We start from the raw sequence: 17,569 nt of genomic DNA on the forward strand, positions 1-17,569 counted from the left end.
CACTGATAGAAGTATATAAATGTCTATCAATTTCTCTAAGATTAAATTCATTTTCTTTTTAAAAGCCAATAAAACTATACTATTTGTGTTACTCCCTCATTTTTTTAGTTGGCTTTCTCTAATTAGTTCAAAATGATTACTTGGCCGCTACATTATCATTTGAGGCATTTTTCCGTTAATCTTCTTTCGACAATATTTTCTTCGTTTGAACTTCAATTTGGATGATTCAAGAGGCTTCAGAATCATTGTTCTAAGTGGTACGTTATGGACTATTTCAAAATAATAAAAAGAGAATTTACATATATGGAAGAAAATGGAAAATATTTACATCCTATGGCAAAAAAAAAAAAAAAAAACTTAGGGTTGGTTTAAAATTTTGGTTATCTATTTTGGGCTTAGATTAAAATTTTGTTATGTCATAAATAGTTTGTCAATACTTTTAAAAAGATTTAGACAAAAGACCTAAATTTACTATAAAATTTCACAAATGTCCTAAGTTATGATTAGTTTTCTTGATTAGATTTTCGTATATTTTTAGGATAATTATTGTAGCATTATCATAATTATTAATTATATATAATAATTGAAATTAAATTTAAATTATTTCCTTATTTATATTATATTCAATTAGGTGAATGATAACTTCCCTAATTATTAATACATATATATTGTATTTATTAAAAATGAAATATTTATTACCTTTACAATAAATTAAATATGGTATAAATTATTATTTTATTTGATAATAATATTTTTAATATATTACAAAATAATTATTTTTAATTTCATGCTCAAACTAAAAACTTTTTTCTCACCATTATCATTTCGAGCGTAAGCTTTCTTCTTTGATTTGTATTTCAAAAAAATTGTTTTCTTTTTCTGTTTTGATTTGCTACAAAATATGTAATTAGTCTTTTTTTTTTCTTCTTTTATTTTTCATTTCTTATATTCTTTGTTGTTTTGTTTCGTAACATATATTTTTTTCCTTAAAATTTTGTTATTCTTCCATTCTGTAGCATATATTTCGATCGTGTTCTTTCCATTTTGTTTATTTTTTTATTATTCAGTTCATCTTCCTGTCATACTCGACATAAATTTTTTATTAAATGTCTCGTCATTCGTATATACTATGGTATACCACTAAATAATAAATTTATGTTTTTTGATTTATCACATATATACTACTGCATATATTCAATAATACATACACATATTCTTCTTCATGTTCTGTAATTTTTTCTTATTGTGATATATACACAAATTATATATCCATTCATTTTTTATTTATTATTTTGAACATATATACTAGTGAATGATTCATTCATGTTTTGTGATTTGTTACATATATACTACTGCATATATTCAATAATACATCTATATTTTTTTTTTTTTCATGTTTTGTGATTTTTTCTTATTGCATTTATATACCACTGTATAAACAGATTATATATCCGATTAATATTTTTTAAAATTTTTACATATATACTACTGGACAATACATATATTTTCTATTATTTGTTACACATATATACTACTTCATATATTTAATAAATACATAAATGGTGTTATCTTCAATATACTCAATATACCTCTAATGGATTTCGAATACGGAATAAAAATTCTTACTAACCTTAAATTTTTGTAAATTTTTTCTCGAAAGATCGCTGTACCAGTTAGCCGTTGAGGTTCTTCTTCTTCACCGCTTATACTTCCCTCAATCTTCTATTATTCGACGTCTTTTTGTGAAGAATTAATATTCAACGTCTTTTTGTGAAGAATTAATATTCAACGTATTTGAATAATGGAACTTTTACTTTATTTTTTTTAATTTTCTAAATTGTAAACCACGTTCTTGATTTCTCTCCTTGTCAGTCCACCTTCTATACACAAATTGATATAATAACTTTTCGTTCATAAAATATACACTGTATTATTCAATATATACTATAATTGGATGAAATATATGAAAAACAATTAAAAACGAAAAAAAAAGAATGGACAGAGAAAGAGATTGGAAAGTGAGAGAGAGATCGAGAGAAAAGATTTTTTTGAACAAAATCACCAAAATAAAAATAATTAATAGAAAATTCTTGTTATAATATTAGCATATTATAACAAAATTAATGACTTACCATATTTAAATAAGATATCTAATAAATACAAATATTAATCATAATTCACTTTCCTTTTTCCTTTTTCTATTTTTTAATTTATTATTAATAATAAAGATGGGTTAGATCGGTCATTTAAGCGGCAATTTAGGATATTGGTGAAAATTTTAAGAAATTTGGGTTAATCTATCTTAATTAATTAAAGACTCATTCTTTTATTTTTAAAAATCCTCTATAATTAAATTGTTAATAATAAATTCATTAGAGAAGCGGAATTTTTTTATCCTCAAATCTTGCCCTAATTCTAGATTTTCTCAAATTTCCATCTTTTAACTTCCAAATATTTCAAATATTCAACCAAATCAAATCTTTAAAAAATCCAATTATCTCGGGATACTTAAATTTACTCCAAAATATAAAATTAAAGGAATTAAAGCTCGAAAATTTAAGTTTATTTATTTTAATCTATGTTGATTCTGGATGATTTATTTTAATTTTTTTTTTAGGTTTCATTTACTTTTTTAATTGTAATCAATGTGGCCAATAACAGTTTTATTCCACTTCATATTAACACTCCTATGAATAATGAATAGGAACTATTATTATACTGTGAACTATTATTAGAAACCATAGTCCAATTCTCCTATGTGTCCTATGTGGTCATTTGTATATTAATTACCCGAAACTCAGCCAATTACTATACATCAATAACTACACTCTAGTATTATTAGAAACTTGCTAATCAGGGCAATAGAGTATTCATGAAGCAAAGTATAGGAGGGCTTCGATGTGCCACAAACGGAATTTTATGTAGATTTCCAACCTCTCTAAGCCTAATCATAACTCACATTAACGTACTCCCATTCTCTTATGATGATATAGTAACATGAGAAATGAAGAACAATGAGGATTTACTATTGTTCGTAGTCTGATTTGATAAAGTACAAGGCTATCTCACTAATAAAAATAAATAATTATGAAAGAAAATAAACACGAATATGCATACACATGGATTCTATGCATTTTGGTATGAATCAAAATAATTGGGTGGTTTTACTATTTTCCAAATGAAAGTGTAATTAATTAGCACTCTGTTGCTGAATATTGCTTTGACCATCATTCAAAATTTTGCTAATTTGTCATCTAGTTTTAACCCAAAAGAAAAATAACAATGAATATAATAAAATTTTGCACAATAAATAGATATTACCCATATATAATATGTGTGTGTATTAACCCGTTGAAAACCTTTCCAAAACCCACAAATTTCAACAATTTCTTTCTATATCTAATGTTATTAATTTCCCTAAAATCTTGTGACATCAATATTTATTTATTTATTGTAATTCATGAAACACACAACGTTTTCAACCCACAGCATAGACCATGAGTAGTTAATTAAATGATTGAAATTGGAACGCATTAACAATTATATAAAGTGGCACAAATTTGAGAAAGCTTAAAAATTTAAAAAGGAAAATGAAGAGCACTCAACAACGCAACTTGAAAACTCATTACTAAAACGTTTGTGTTTGTCAGATGTAAGTAAGACCAACATGTGAAGAGGTCAGAAATAATACATTGAAATTTGAAACAATTGTTTGTTTCTCATTTTCTTAAGAAAATTGGATATAAAGCGGCATGAATGGATAGGATACACCTACGCCAGATGGCGAAGATTGTGATGCGGCTTTGAAGAAGATGAAAGTAGAGAAAGGTCAACTGAAAGAAGAAAGGTTAGCACGTAGGCTGTTTGAGGGCCCCGATAAACCCAAAAGCAAGACTCATTTTATAGCAAATTCAAGCATATCTTGACACCAATTATTATAATTGAACTTCCTCCAGGTTGAATCGTTCATCGAAGATTAAAAAATCTCAACCTTTCCTAACTTTGGGAGTACCTATCGCTGCAGCCATGGCAAATTAAACACAACAGGTGCGAACCGGGCGGGGCGGGGCGGGGACAAAACGCACACACCCCTCGAAACAAAATTGTGTGTGAGAGAGAGAGAGAAAGAGAGAGAAACAATCAATACAGCGACGACAGCAACAACGAAAACAAGATATAGCCCATAACCACACCCCACTTCAAACCCCTCTCTCTGGCTCCTCCCCCGCCCAGGTTTGTTTTACTTTCTTTCTCTCAAATCCTCAATACCCCTTTTTTAATTTTTACTCTAGATTCATTTTTTCTTTATGGGTCATTGATGTTTTCCTGTTTTGATTCGTTTTCCTTGGTTTTTTGAAATGGAATACATGATGGGAGATTTTTTTTTTCTTTTTCTGAATGTTTTTTTTTACTTGGTTTCTTGAATTTCTTTTGGGGGATGGGATGGTTTGGTGATGGTGAGAAGTGGTTTCTGAATCTTGGGTAGTGTTTTGTTTGTGGGGTTTTTGAAGAGTTTTGGTTTATTGTGGCTGCTCTTGGGCTGTAGTCATAGGGGAAACTTTTTTTAATTTTGTGGGGGTTGTTTTGAAATGTACGTATTTTTGTGGTCTCTCGTTGTTCATTCTTTCTTCCATGGAGGTTTGAAAGGGGAGTCCAAGGGATTGAAATGAGTTATAATTTCTCAAGTGAAGCCGGGGTCCTTACATTGTTTTTAACGACCTTTGTTATTGGATGATGTTTAACGAGATTTCGTCTTTGGATGATTTTTGATTCAGTAAGTTTCTCAAAATAATTTAAACAGTTTCGAGGTGGCTTATTGTGATTTATTTTCTTTACCCCCAGCAGGATCAATTGATAGTCAATCTCTTAAGGTGGTGGTTTACTTGGCTTTTGTATTGCGAATATGAGTTTTGCTGGCTCTTCTGTTGCTGCTGGTCAGTGTACTTGTCCCTCTGCATTCTCCTGCTGTTGATTAGTTTTCTTCTTTTCTTTTGATTTTTAGATGTTTTATTATATTGTATATCTCATTTTGGATTTATCTCCTTTTCCATCTTTTGAATCCTTAAACATTACTGTTTTATTCAACAAACGATCCTGTATTTCCTGTTCGTGGGAGTAGCTCTGTATCATTCCAATTTTATGGGACATCCCCGAAGGAAGAGTTTTTTTTGGAGATTTTCGCTCTTTCTAGAGGACGTCCCATGACTTTTTCTTTTCACGGGATAAGGGGAAAAGTTTTGTGGCAGGCTTGTTGTGCTATTTTGTGGGGCGTGTAGGTCGAGTGGAATGGTTGATTTTAAGAGGTCTCGAGAGGTCTTTACTCTTTAGAGTAGCTGTAGGAGAGATCAAGGTTTATTGCATCTTTATGGGTGTTTGCTATTTATTCTTCTTCTTCTTTTTTGTAATTATCAGCTTAGTTTCATTCTTTTAGATGGGAGACCTTTCCTCTCTTGTGGTTTCTTTCTTTGTTTTTCTTTTTCTTTTCTTTTACTACTTATCTATGGTCTTCTTTATTCTTTCATTTTTCTCGATGAAAGCTCGATGTCTTTGAAAAAAAATGATGGGAGTAACTAGCCTCTTTGTTGGCTTCGCTTTAAGATATAATATTTTGTGGAAATTGAGGTATCTTGCTTGAGCATGTCATGGTCACTTTCAGGTGGTAGAGCTGCCAAAAAGGCAATCGAGTTTGGTAAAACCTACGTAGTGAGGCCGAAGGGAAAACACCAAGCTACCGTTGTCTGGCTTCATGGTCTTGGTGACAATGGCTCAAGGTTCTGTTTCTTCTGTTTCTCTTCTTTTCTTCTTCTCTTAAATTTTTTACCTATAGCATCAATTCATCTCCGTAGTTCATCCGCATGTGGATCATTCAGTTAGTCATTTAATTACATAGTTTCATTTATATGTATTCAAGTTTCATCACTTCTTGTCTTGGTCTTCACTGACAAATTTTCTTCAAGACTAATATTTGACCCTTCTACATCAAATGTCAACAAACCTAAAAGCTTAAGCCAATGATTATGAAAAATTTAATATTATATCAACGCTCTAACATTTTTTCTCATTGCGGGTGAAAGTTCATTGAAGGCCTAACAAGTGAAATTCCCTATTAATTAGGGAGGAAATGACTTTACAGGGGTTCAATTCAAACTCGGGACCTTTTGCTTTGATACCTTGTTAAACACTAATTAACCCGAAAACTTGAATAAATGATTATGGTAAATTTAATGTTATATCAACACTTTGACATGGATCATGTTGTCCCTTGTCTTCCTAAATCCACCTAAACTCTAAACCCCACCTAACCTTTTTCTCATTTTGTGTTTCCAATTCAAAGATTGTTTACTCCAATACAAAATCATAGACTCCTTCTAAAGAAATTGAATTTCCGTTGTCTTCTCTGATCTTGTTAGTGTGATATGACAAATGTTCAGTTGTTAGAAGAACAGACCTTTTAAAGTTCCATATCCTATTTCTTTCCAAGTCACCTATATGTTATTCAATACGCTCTCTGGGTTGGAGTCCACGGGCAGAGGGAGGGATCATCTTTCATCGTTCCTCAGCAATTGTTTCTTTTGTCCACAAATCCATGCAGGTTGTTTTGTTACTTGTAGAAATTGGGGAATGGTGTGATTGAGTTGTTTCCTCAGTTGGAATGTAGAAATTGGGAATGGTATGATTGAGTTGTTTCCTCAGTTGGAAGTATTATATTATTATTGTCGAAGTGGCTTCGTAATCTGACGTTTTATCTCTCTATGAAAAGCTTACTCTGAAATTTTAACATAGCTGTATATAGTTTAGCTTTTTCACCACTTTTCAGTATGATTCATGAGACTGCTAAGGATACTTCTCCTGGTAGATTTTTAATTGAAACTTTTATCTGACAGACTTCCACGTTATGATTATCCTTAGGGTAATACCTTTGAAAAATATAATGGGCATCGTGAAATGTACTATTTTGTTATAAACTTTGCCATTCTATTTAGGAATGTCGAGCTTAGAAATGTTTTGATTTTGTTTTACAGCTGGTCGCAACTATTGGAGACGCTTCCTTTACCAAATGTAAGAATATGAAGTTTATCTATCAAAATATTCAGAAGCATCTATTAAAAAAAAAAAAATTCTATAATTTCTTCTCAGTCCCGTTTCATTTTGTTACTCTTTTTAATAATCTAAGAGGTAAAAAATAGATGGAAGAATTCATTGCTATAAGATGAAATGGTATATTTAGTGTTATTTTATAAACTTGGAGTTTCTGATGCAGATTAAATGGATATGTCCGACTGCGCCTACTCGACCAATAGCTTTATTTGGTGGCTTTCCATCCACTGCATGTAAGCTTACTGAAATCCCTTTTTCTTTATATCAGATCATCACTCAACCAGGATCTCTTGTTATTTACGTATTTCACAATAGCAAGGGCATCAAGACTGTTGTCCTACCTGCTCTTCTATGAACCATCTCCTTGCGCCTCCTCTTATATTTGAAGCAAAAGCTTTATTGAAAGAAGCAAAACTCACTTGGACCAACATATATTACAACAGTGTGAAACAAAAGTTACAGTGAGATGTTCTTTTTAAACCAGGGTTTGATGTGGAAGATCTTTCAGAAGATGGTCCAGATGATTTGGAGGGTTTGGATGCTTCAGCCGCACATGTTGCATATTTGTTATCAACAGAGCCAGCTGACAGTATGTTTCTCTTGCAATTAATGTCTGGCTATCATTGATCCAACGCTTTCTTTAAATCCTAAGATAGAGTTTCAGTAGCATTTTAAGTGATTAGACTACTTTAACTCCTATTTCTTTTGCCTCTTCCATTGATTGTTGGTATAATTCTGCTGTAATCTTTATTCTTTCCTACAGTTAAGCTTGGTGTAGGAGGGTTCAGTATGGGCGCAGCTACTGCGCTTTACTCCGCAACCTGCCACGCGGTGGGAAAATACGGGAATGGAAATCCTTATCCAGCCAATCTGAGTGCAGTTGTTGGGCTTAGTGGCTGGCTTCCATGTTCAAAGTTGGTTTCTTAATCTTGTCATCTGGACAACCTTTGATTCTTTTACAATCAATACGAAGTTTCATTTAACGGGTTATCATGGTGATTCCAGGACTTTGAAAACCAATATGGAACAGAAGAACGCCGGTAATAGTGGAGCAGGATCCTTGCCTATTTTGCTATGCCATGGAAAAGGTATTTAATTTATAAGTTTATAATTGTTCTGCAGAAGATGGTTATTTTTTTTTACAGATCCTCTGTTCTATGGTTTGGCTGAATTTTACTATACAAATTTCAGTTTGTTGTGTCTTTACGGCTTATACTTTCACCTTAATTATGGTTTATCTGTTCATAAGACGATGGGTGTTATTGTCAATTTATCTTCGACTGTAGAATTGCATTCGAGAAAAGGAGAAAATGGAGTTTAAGAAAATATTTTTCTTATTACTTTTGTATGAACTTCTTAGGCTCAGCTAATTGCACATTGCACAACTTGCCTTCAAAGATGTTGGATTCTGATAATGGTTTGGTGTGAAACTCATTGCAGTTGATGATGTGGTTCTTTATAAATTTGGAGAGAAATCTTCAGAGGCATTACGTTCAAGCGGATTTAAAGATGTTACATTCAAATCCTACAACAGGTATGTTACGGGAGGCCGTAAAGTTCTCAACCTTGTGTGTGTTTCCTTTCTGAATTGAGGAACTAAGTATCGTTATGGGTTCATGTTTCGTTTGCAGCCTTGGCCACTACACAGTGCCTGAAGAGATGGATGAGGTCTGTGCTTGGTTAACTTCAAAGTTGGGGCTATAGAGTGAGGGGAGGAGGCTCTTCAAATTGCAGAATTTTTAACCTTGCTGTTTAGACATTCTTTGACCTATAGTTGATTGGGAACAAATTTGGTGTGATATTATTATTCCTTTTAGACCTTATATTGGATATGGTTTTTACACCAAGATTGAATCCTTTTGGTGAACTGCAGAGATACCCTGACATGCAATTGGGATGACCCAATCATACACTTGATTGTTACTATTTATAATATCATTCCCTCTATGTTTTTGCTTGATGTTTTCATTTTGATATTCCTCCAGTTAAAAGGTTTGTCTACAAATTGAAATTGCTGTATTGGTAATCAAAATGATATTTGGTATGTCAGACTAAACCTTGCCTATCTTCAGAACATAAGACTTTTTTATCAAACTATTTTGGCATGTTTGCAAAGGTGAATTATTTCACTGGTTCATTGTAGCATAACATCATACCAAGTAACAATGTTGTGACATAATATGATATAGAAACTCAATATCGAAGAATTGTTTTGCAAACTGAGACAAAAGTCTCATCATTTCTATGGATATGGAAATGAAACAACATACAAATTGATCTCTAGACTTTCCTGGGTCAATTAAAGCTCGAAAGTATCAACAGCTACTTAATGAAAAACAAACAATCTATCTCCAACCATTTGATACAAAGAAGCGAAACAGATTTTACTTTTGCAATCGAGACAAGCTTATAGAGCGCTTGGGATGAGATTTCGAAGCAATAGAAGAGACTGCCTGCCTGTTCCTTCAGTTGTGAGATTCTTTGACAAAAGCAACATCGGTCGCTCCAGGCGATAGTGTCAGCAACCGCCTCTCCTCATCATCATCAACTTCTGCTGAGACTTGCCGAGTGCTGAGTGACAGGGACTCGGGGGAGCATTCTTCCTCTGGAGGAAACAAACCCGAAATGGTAATGCTAATAACAGCATACTTCCTTGGATTCAAGTTTTAACTACATACGTTTTTTATCAGACAGCAAGTTTGAAATCAATTCAAGAAGACATGAACATCAAGTAAAAGACCACAAACCTGAGTATTCGTGGAACTCGGGCAATTGTTTGACCGCAGTTACTTGAAGACTTTCAGGAAGCAAACAACTGCACAAAGCACCTGAAGTTTTCACCAGAAGAATAAGTTAGCAAAATTCACTTTCACTCGGGCAGATGAATGGAGAGACCTAGCTCGACATCTAACTGGCGATATCCATAAACGTGCTTAAGTAAAGGTTATTACAGTAAACTAACATAATTCGATCTATATTTCCATCAGAGTAGAGACTGAAAATGAATAAATGGATTGAAACAAACCATTAGCATTGGAGTTACAGCTTGTAATATAAGATAGTTTCATAATATAGAAGTACAATATTTCTGCCATTTTTTTAAAAAAATATTTGGAAGGCAAATGAATTCAACCAGAGTTGTAATTGTAGACATCTTCTTTCAAGCAGAAAGTACGCAAGTGATACAGTTTTTATTTAAGATGTCAGATGAATGTATAAAGAAGTGGCTCTTTTAAATGTCTTCTTCCACATTTCAATGGCAATATGCTATACGATAACGGCAAGGAATTTAATAAAAAGATGAATGCAAAAGGAAGTGAACAATGGTCTACTGGATAGAGACCAAAGACCACTCAATTGTGAAAACTGTTACCCATCCGAGCAAGCCGATTAACCCATCCAGGTATCCTTTTCCCAGTCAATCTACATGCGACATCATCTGTGAAATGATTACAGTTCTTGGAAATAAGATGATATGTATCTCCATGATATTCAGAAGCAATAGTTTCAATAAACGTTCTGAATTCAGAGGGAGGCATATCAACATGTCCCAACGTGACAGAACATCGGTATATGAAACCCGGACAGCTCTTTGGTTCTACTTCAAAAACTCCACTAGCAGGGAAGTCGTGAGCTCCGAACCCATACTCTTTTCCATGGACTGTGTGCAACATGAAAGACATTTGAATGAATTCACATAATATCAAGATAACTTCCAAGCTCATAATCTAGAATTTTCTATACAAATAGTTGCCTGTCCAGTTTCAGCTTCAATCTTATACCAATGCAACAACTTAACAACATATCAAGATTATACCAAAAGATCTCTCTAATCTCAAAATCATACACACACACACAAAAAGAAATCCAAGCGATTTTGTTTGTCTCCACAAAAGCATTGTCACTCAGATATTCAATGGCCAACCACAGAAGAAGAACAAGATCTAAAACAGCCAAAAGATCAAACAAAAGGTTGCGATCAGCCTGAAAATAGCCTACATTGTGAATTATTTGCCAACCCTGAAGATTCAAATATGCAATGACAACTACAAAAAGGATTTTGGTACACCTCATTGATCACAAATCAAGCTATCTTCATACGAATATTCCAAATATCCACAACCAGCTTCTAACCGATCCAGTCTATGGAAGATCTTCTGAGTTAATTTGGATCCAAGAAAATAATCAAAAGAAGGTGCCTAAATTCAATCTTCTTTGTTCCCATCCTAAAGTTTCGATTACTTTGCATCCTAAACAAATCTAATTTTAAAAAATCCAAACGAAAGCGAACATTTTCAGTAATCTTTCCTCAGAGACATTTTAACAAACATAAAGGGTGCATAAAAATGCCAACCAAAATCAGAGAGATATAATAAAGGGGAAGGGCAGAAACGGATATGGTAATCACCTTCAATACCCGAATGGAAAATCCCAAAACCAAACCAATAGGAATAATTGTTGGCAGGGGTGAGATCATAAACGTTCAACACCACCTGGGTTTCGTACTTCTTGTTCCAATCTCCACTTTCGGGGGTCGTTTTCGAGGTGCTCTCTGCTCCCATCTTCAAAAATGTACCGAAACAACAATATCTTTCCCTGAAAGATCTCAAATGAATCTAAATTTGAGAATCTAAAAAGAAAAAAAAGACTTTTTTTATTTCAATTTTCCTTTCCCTTTTCCTTCTCTGTCCATCGGAGAAAAAACATGAATCAAAGAAAAGCAATTGATCTCCGGCGAGAAGGGAAAAAAGAAAATTGAAAAAAAGCTTAAGAATTCGGAAGAAATATTATAAAAAGAAACATTGAATCAAAAATTAAAAAATTAAAATTTTAAACAAAAACAAAAAAAAAAAAAAAAGTGGAATTGGAATTAGGATAAACGGAAATGTGGGCTCCCAAACGTTCCATCTGGTGCCCTCCCCATGCCATGTACGGCTACCATCTTTGGACTCAAAATACTGCCTTTTTTTAGTTTTTAACACTACCCCTATTCTCCCTTCAAAGTTCTACGGATCAATTTTCACTAAACTATTCTCTCAAGATTTCATCATCACATTCATTTTTCCTAGTTAAGTTATGTTTTCATTTCCTTAAAAAATATTAAACAACACATAGAATATATGGAGATCCAATTTTTGACATCGAAATTATGATACATGTATTAGTTGAGTTATACTCCTATTAACAAGCTGTGATATAGTTAGCAAGATTTCATTTTTGGGCTATATATATCCAAAGATGTAATTCAGATATAATTTCTTATAATATATTCTAGAGATATAATTTTTTAGAGTGTTATTACTAAATCTTAGATGGGAGGAATAGGAGAAAAAGTGGTTGCCCAGGACCAAATATTAGAAAAGTGTTGGGGAAATGGCGCATTGATTTGGTGAAATTTGGTTGGGCAGGAGTAGGACCATGGATCTTTAAAATTGAGAGCCACTTTCCTATTAATATAAATAAATAATGTAGAGTGGACAAATCCCCCTAATTGCTTGCCCAAAATAATTGTTATCCTTTTTATTTATGCAATTTACTAAAGTTAGTTAGATGTGTAAGACATGATTTGTTTATAGGCATGTGACGTTCCTTGATTGGTGGGTAGGAATTAACTTTAAACGTAGTGTCAGGATTGTCCAATCACATCCTTCAAAAAAATATATAGCAGAATTCGAACACAAACTTACCAAAGTTGTGTTTGTATTTGATTTAAAGGATTATTTATTTTAAACTATAGTAATGACATTAGATTAGATGACTTCTGAAATATATCTCATGTACTACACACTAAACATATGTGAAAATTTGCTTTAAAAATAATATAACGTACTTGTATATTTAACTTATAAATTGATATAGCGATACTCAGATATGTGGTTCAAATATCTATTTGTATAGTATTGAAAAATGTGTTACTTAAAAATTTGGTTAGAATGAGTTACTCTACAAGTAGATTTACAATTGTAAATATATATACACACACGTTTAGATCTAGGATTTCAAGTTCAACCAATTCAAACCTAGTAATTTGCCAAAAGAAAAAAAAAAGTAATCATATGCTTTACGTTTTTGTCATGTTTCTCGGAGAGGAAACATGGCTGCTGCTCATATTTTTGCAACTTTGACATCCTCCTAGAAATTTTGATGTGGAAAGACCGTTTTCTAGATATTATTCTCTTCAATATCTCTTCCGTAAGTATTAGAAGGTTTGGAGGTAGTTCCAATCTAAAAAAGAAAAAGAAAACCCTACATAAGTTAAACGTCACCTAAAAGAGCCTGATATAAAACCTATTACAAACTCTAGGAAGAGCCTTTACCAAGATCTGAAATTTAAGACAGAAGAGAATCGTTGACCAAGAGAAAATTTGGACGTGCCTCTCTTGTGCTAGTTTTCTGGTGTATAAAGATTAAGGAACATAAACACAGCACAGACTATTGGTTCTCATGATACTGAAAAAAAAATACCATAATGCTTGATTAAGCAATCAAGCAATTGTTCCAGTAGCATAATCCTCGTTTCAAGAGATCCTTTTCCCGGTTGATTTTCTCGATTTTAATAGCACAATGTCGTAATTCAATAAAAGCAGACATTCTTAAACCCATATAGTGAAGTTTATCACTTTCATATACCTTAGAGGTAAATTTAGCTACTTGATTGATTGCATTCATATAGCTTAAAGTTGTAATGTGAATTATGTTTGGCATGCTAGTTTACTTATTCAATCATATCAAGCTAGTAGTTTAGCAGTAATGATGGAACCTCTTTTTGTGTTTGTTTCTTTGAAGCCACATCCATTTGGTTGTCATAGAAGATGGATGGTCCAAGAGCATTTGATTGAATTTACAACTTCCCTGAGAAATCAAAGTAATTTTTATTGAAAGTTGAATATATATAGAGAGATAGAGAGAGAAACTAAGTTGAAACTGCAGCAATATACGTAGAGAGTACGAGGGCTGCCAAAGAAAGGCATTAAAAGACTCGAGGTCCAGTAAATTACAAGATTCGAACCAGAAGCGAACCAGAATCAATGGAACACATGATAAAGGCAGCATGAAACAACCTCCATCTTTCTTTCCGTTTGGGAGAACAAAAGGGCAACAGAAGCAGTAACCAATTACTATCTGCTGCTGTACACAGATTGAGCAAAACCTGCTTTGCCCAACCATCCTCAGTGCATGAGAATCAAAATAAAACCACATACATTAAGAATCATCAAGGTGCATTATCTGGAGTCGTCTGTCGCAGTATGCGCTCATGGTGCCTCAATGGCCCTGATCCATCATCTGATGAGTCGTTATCATCATCTCGAGAAGATGAACCTATTTCTCCATCATAACTCTCACCCCACAATCGGGTTGTTCTCCTTCTAAAACTGGGTTGGCCTCTAGCTCTAGATACACTAGACCAACTGCTGCTCCTTCTACTGGATTCAGGTCTAAAAACTCGAATAAGGAAAAAAACTGTGAGCCAACCCCCATCATCAATGGGTAAAATACTATCATCAACTCTATCATCTCCAAATGACGATTGCAGTGTGCTCAGAAGGTCTCCCAGGTCCCTTTGTCGCTCAAGCCGTCTCCAATTATGCTGCCGCTCAGGGTCTACTTCAGATGGACGCACAAGAGGATGCTCCTTCCTTGCATGCTTCCTAAGATCTGTATAGGTTCCACTGAAACTACATGTCTCACAGGAACAACTTCTTGATTTTGCATTCATGAACTGACGAGCATGGTCATCAACGACCCACTTTTTTATCTTCCCTCGGCATAAAGGGCATACCAGCTTTGGAGGCATCTGATTCTCACAAGATGAAGGGTGCACAGCAAGTTCAATATCCTCACTTTGAACCTCTGGTGTATCATCAACCACAGGCTCAGATTCCATTGTTGGTGAAGAGTTCACTGTCGGGAGTTGCACGTCTTCCTGCACTGGCATTACTGTTGAAGTTTCTGAAAACAACTTGCAGAATTGATCTAGGCAATTTGAGTGGCGACGACTAGTATCACACATGTAAGGACGACAACCCTTTTCATGAGAAGAACATATGAGAAGAACTGCATTATGAGGATGTTCCATGCAGACAGGGCATCTAACTTCTTCCCACTCTCTCAAATTATCCTCACTTCCCAATGGCAGTTTAGGTGAAGATCGTATAGGACGGCTGGAGCTGCAACTGAATGGAGATGCTCTATACCTATCATGAGATGCAGAGCGATCTCTTCTCTCCTTTGGCATGATGAATCTTCTAAAATAGATAAAAGAGCTCTAAAATGTTGAGCAATCCTAACCAGGCAATAGCAGAAAAAAACTGTAAGAGATCAAGTCTAACTTCAGAAATTACATCCTATTTTCATAATACTAAGTAAGTTATAGTCTATACATTTGAAACCCATACTTTGTGTTGTGTTATCATATGATTAAAATCGGTACAGGAATTTTGGACAAGGGCATAAAGAAAGGGAGGCTCCAATTATGTCATTAAACGACTAGATCATTACTTCTTAAAGTAAAACCAAGAAATTAGAGTGACCATCCAAAGAAAAAGTTCATAATATTGGAAAGAGAAAAACATTGATAAAGCAGATTGCACAGCAACAAGTCGCATAGGAACAAGAGCTACAATCCAGCATTCTTTTATTTGTAGTAGACATACTGATCACTGTAAATCAAGAAAACCACTCTTTTCAAAACATGAAAAAAACACGGAACAGCATATACACAGTTGGTTGACAATAACAAAACGTAGTCAACAAAATTCCACATAGAGGATTACATAAATAAAAGCCATTCCCTCATTGCATCGCAGTCAATTGAAAAATAAAAAATTACATTTTAATACATGAATTCAACATTTTGCTGATTTTTCTGGAGAAACCAAGGTTGCAGGCTCTTAGCAACTACATTTGCAGCAGCCAGAAAACATTTGATAATGAATGTACGGCTTGCTGTGTTAGTTTTATATGGCACATGTAATTCAGAAAAGGATGAAACTAAAACCAAATACTATATAATTGAGAGAAATGATTTAATTCTCCAATGTCTTCCTTTCCATATGAAGCACAACACTTAAATATTTTTTAAAATATAATAAAAACAAAAATTCTAGACAGAACAAACTAGTGCAATTGAAACCATAAAATCAAACCACTTGTTAACATGTTTCAATACAATCACCCTTGTTCTCAGTGATTACAACAACAACAAGAACACACAGTTGCAAGTAATATATCAAACAGAGCGTTCCTCATTTCCAGAACAAAAACTCGATATAAACTTCAAAAAAAAAAAAAGAAACATCAAAACACAAGACCAATGAACCCTATACACAATCCAATAACCAGCCCCAGGCAAAGGATAAACTCAAACATATATGCAATTTCACAACCAGAAGTCCCCTAAAGCTCGTGTAAAAAGTCCACATAAATCGTGAAAACCCACAAACCCAGAAATTGAAAGGGGGGAAAGGGTAATCGGGGAGAAACAATCGATTGAGGAAAGGATCGGGTGAGAGGTAAAGAATCAAGAATCGGGTGAGAGGGGAAGAGAAGAGAATTACCAGAGAGAAAAGAGATTAAAGGAAACGGAATCCAGAGAAGTTGTGAGTGAAGAGATAAATAATCTTATGGAATCGGGAAGAAGGAAGCAAGGAAGGAAGAGGATGATGATTGAATTGCTCAGACAATGGAAGCTCGATCTAGGGCTGCTTCTTCAGCAATAGCGAGAAAGAAGGGGCAGAGAAAACTCCGAGGGCTATATATAAACAAATCGCTGCTTACATGGAACCCACGTGGATGATCTCAGTTCGCTAATGAATATGATTTTACCTTAATTCCTTTTCTTTTTTTTCTTTTTATCAAATTACCAATTTAGTCATCGTATCTATTTGGTTTATAAAACGGGAAAAGAAGTATCTACTGTGTTTTTCAATTCTCAATCATTACATTTTTTTTTTTTACATATTTTTCTATTTAGGAAAATTCTTTTATTCGGATTTTAGATTTCTTAAAAAAAAAAAGAGTATTATTTTAGTCTTTATCGACGATAAATTGGGTATAAGAAATAGATTTGACAAAAATATAGTAGTAAAGTCGTATGCTCAATACACACGATTTAAGAGTTAAAAGCGTATACATGGTCTACAACTTCACGGTTACATCACCAACCCCACCCTCACCCTCCCAAGCTTCCTTCTTTCTTCTTCTTTTTTTCCTTTTCCTTTTTAATGTATATGTAATTTAATTTGTAGTGATATATCTCCAATTTTCAATTATAAAAAATTTCTTTTTTTTGGGTTAAAATTAACTTCAAATTTTCAATTCTGATTATTTACTTATTTATAATAATACTTGCAATTGTCATAAATAGCAAAATAAAAAAATAAAAAAAGTTAAAACTATTTATAAAATATATTTTTTTAAAAACTAATTTAGTTTTCAATTTGAGTTTTTTTATTTAATTTATTTCTTGTTA

General features: G+C 33.3%; 4 protein-coding genes across 6 annotated transcripts; 1 reads left to right on the forward strand and 3 right to left on the reverse strand.

Moving 5' to 3' along the window:
* Nucleotides 1–3,975: 3,975 nt before the first annotated feature.
* Nucleotides 3,976–9,060, forward strand: LOC101211291 (acyl-protein thioesterase 2). 2 transcript variants are annotated; one of them, XM_031880279.1, is made up of 10 exons: nucleotides 3,976–4,233; nucleotides 4,843–4,934; nucleotides 5,657–5,771; nucleotides 7,023–7,059; nucleotides 7,262–7,331; nucleotides 7,583–7,687; nucleotides 7,862–8,012; nucleotides 8,104–8,186; nucleotides 8,539–8,632; nucleotides 8,730–9,060. In XM_031880279.1, exons 2-10 carry the CDS (start codon nucleotides 4,904–4,906, stop codon nucleotides 8,800–8,802), a joined length of 759 nt encoding a protein of 252 aa, XP_031736139.1. In that variant the 5' UTR covers nucleotides 3,976–4,233; nucleotides 4,843–4,903; the 3' UTR covers nucleotides 8,803–9,060. The 2 variants fall into 2 exon arrangements, with proteins under 2 accessions (XP_031736139.1, XP_004150012.1); XM_004149964.3 differs by having other exon boundaries at nucleotides 3,977–4,233; nucleotides 4,846–4,934.
* Nucleotides 9,061–9,251: 191 nt separating this feature from the next.
* LOC101211541 (deSI-like protein At4g17486) lies at nucleotides 9,252–12,190 on the reverse strand. Of its 2 annotated transcripts, none has more exons than XM_004149965.3 (4): nucleotides 11,507–12,166; nucleotides 10,472–10,759; nucleotides 9,846–9,926; nucleotides 9,252–9,703 (listed from the first exon to the last, which is right to left on the reverse strand). In XM_004149965.3, exons 1-4 carry the CDS (start codon nucleotides 11,658–11,660, stop codon nucleotides 9,564–9,566), a joined length of 663 nt encoding a protein of 220 aa, XP_004150013.1. In that variant the 5' UTR covers nucleotides 11,661–12,166; the 3' UTR covers nucleotides 9,252–9,563. The 2 variants fall into 2 exon arrangements, with proteins under 2 accessions (XP_004150013.1, XP_011656242.1); XM_011657940.2 differs by having other exon boundaries at nucleotides 9,627–9,768; nucleotides 11,507–12,190.
* A 780-nt stretch (nucleotides 12,191–12,970) lies between these two features.
* Nucleotides 12,971–14,292, reverse strand: LOC116401768. Its single transcript, XM_031880280.1, has 3 exons — nucleotides 13,859–14,292; nucleotides 13,416–13,491; nucleotides 12,971–13,323 (listed from the first exon to the last, which is right to left on the reverse strand). Exons 1-3 carry the CDS (start codon nucleotides 14,263–14,265, stop codon nucleotides 13,261–13,263), a joined length of 546 nt encoding a protein of 181 aa, XP_031736140.1. The 5' UTR covers nucleotides 14,266–14,292; the 3' UTR covers nucleotides 12,971–13,260.
* LOC101211781 lies at nucleotides 14,013–16,846 on the reverse strand. Its single transcript, XM_004149966.3, has 2 exons — nucleotides 16,656–16,846; nucleotides 14,013–15,382 (listed from the first exon to the last, which is right to left on the reverse strand). Exon 2 carries the CDS (start codon nucleotides 15,332–15,334, stop codon nucleotides 14,312–14,314), a length of 1,023 nt encoding a protein of 340 aa, XP_004150014.1. The 5' UTR covers nucleotides 15,335–15,382; nucleotides 16,656–16,846; the 3' UTR covers nucleotides 14,013–14,311.
* Nucleotides 16,847–17,569: the final 723 nt, after the last annotated feature.

The sequence above is a fragment of the Cucumis sativus genome, chromosome 1 (assembly GCF_000004075.3).
Source record: "Cucumis sativus cultivar 9930 chromosome 1, Cucumber_9930_V3, whole genome shotgun sequence".
In the NCBI taxonomy this organism is placed as follows: Eukaryota; Viridiplantae; Streptophyta; class Magnoliopsida; order Cucurbitales; family Cucurbitaceae; genus Cucumis; species Cucumis sativus.

Coding starts and splice junctions, on each gene's coding strand:
- LOC116401768 (XM_031880280.1), bottom strand. CDS start 14,265: ATGGTTGGGCAAAGCAGGTTTTGCTCAATCTGTGTACAGCAGCAGATA. Junction 13,492..13,858: donor AGAAACAAACACAAAAAGAG/GTTCCATCATTA, acceptor TTTATACACCAG/AAAACTAGCACAAGAGAGGC. Junction 13,324..13,415: donor GTCTTAAATTTCAGATCTTG/GTAAAGGCTCTT, acceptor TTTCTTTTTTAG/ATTGGAACTACCTCCAAACC.
- LOC101211781 (XM_004149966.3), bottom strand. CDS start 15,334: ATGCCAAAGGAGAGAAGAGATCGCTCTGCATCTCATGATAGGTATAGA.
- LOC101211541 (XM_004149965.3), bottom strand. CDS start 11,660: ATGGGAGCAGAGAGCACCTCGAAAACGACCCCCGAAAGTGGAGATTGG. Junction 10,760..11,506: donor TTTCCATTCGGGTATTGAAG/GTGATTACCATA, acceptor TGTTGCACACAG/TCCATGGAAAAGAGTATGGG. Junction 9,927..10,471: donor TAATCGGCTTGCTCGGATGG/GTAACAGTTTTC, acceptor TGAAAACTTCAG/GTGCTTTGTGCAGTTGTTTG.
- LOC101211291 (XM_031880279.1), top strand. CDS start 4,904: ATGAGTTTTGCTGGCTCTTCTGTTGCTGCTG. Junction 7,332..7,582: donor TGGCTTTCCATCCACTGCAT/GTAAGCTTACTG, acceptor TTTTTAAACCAG/GGTTTGATGTGGAAGATCTT. Junction 8,013..8,103: donor GGCTGGCTTCCATGTTCAAA/GTTGGTTTCTTA, acceptor TGGTGATTCCAG/GACTTTGAAAACCAATATGG.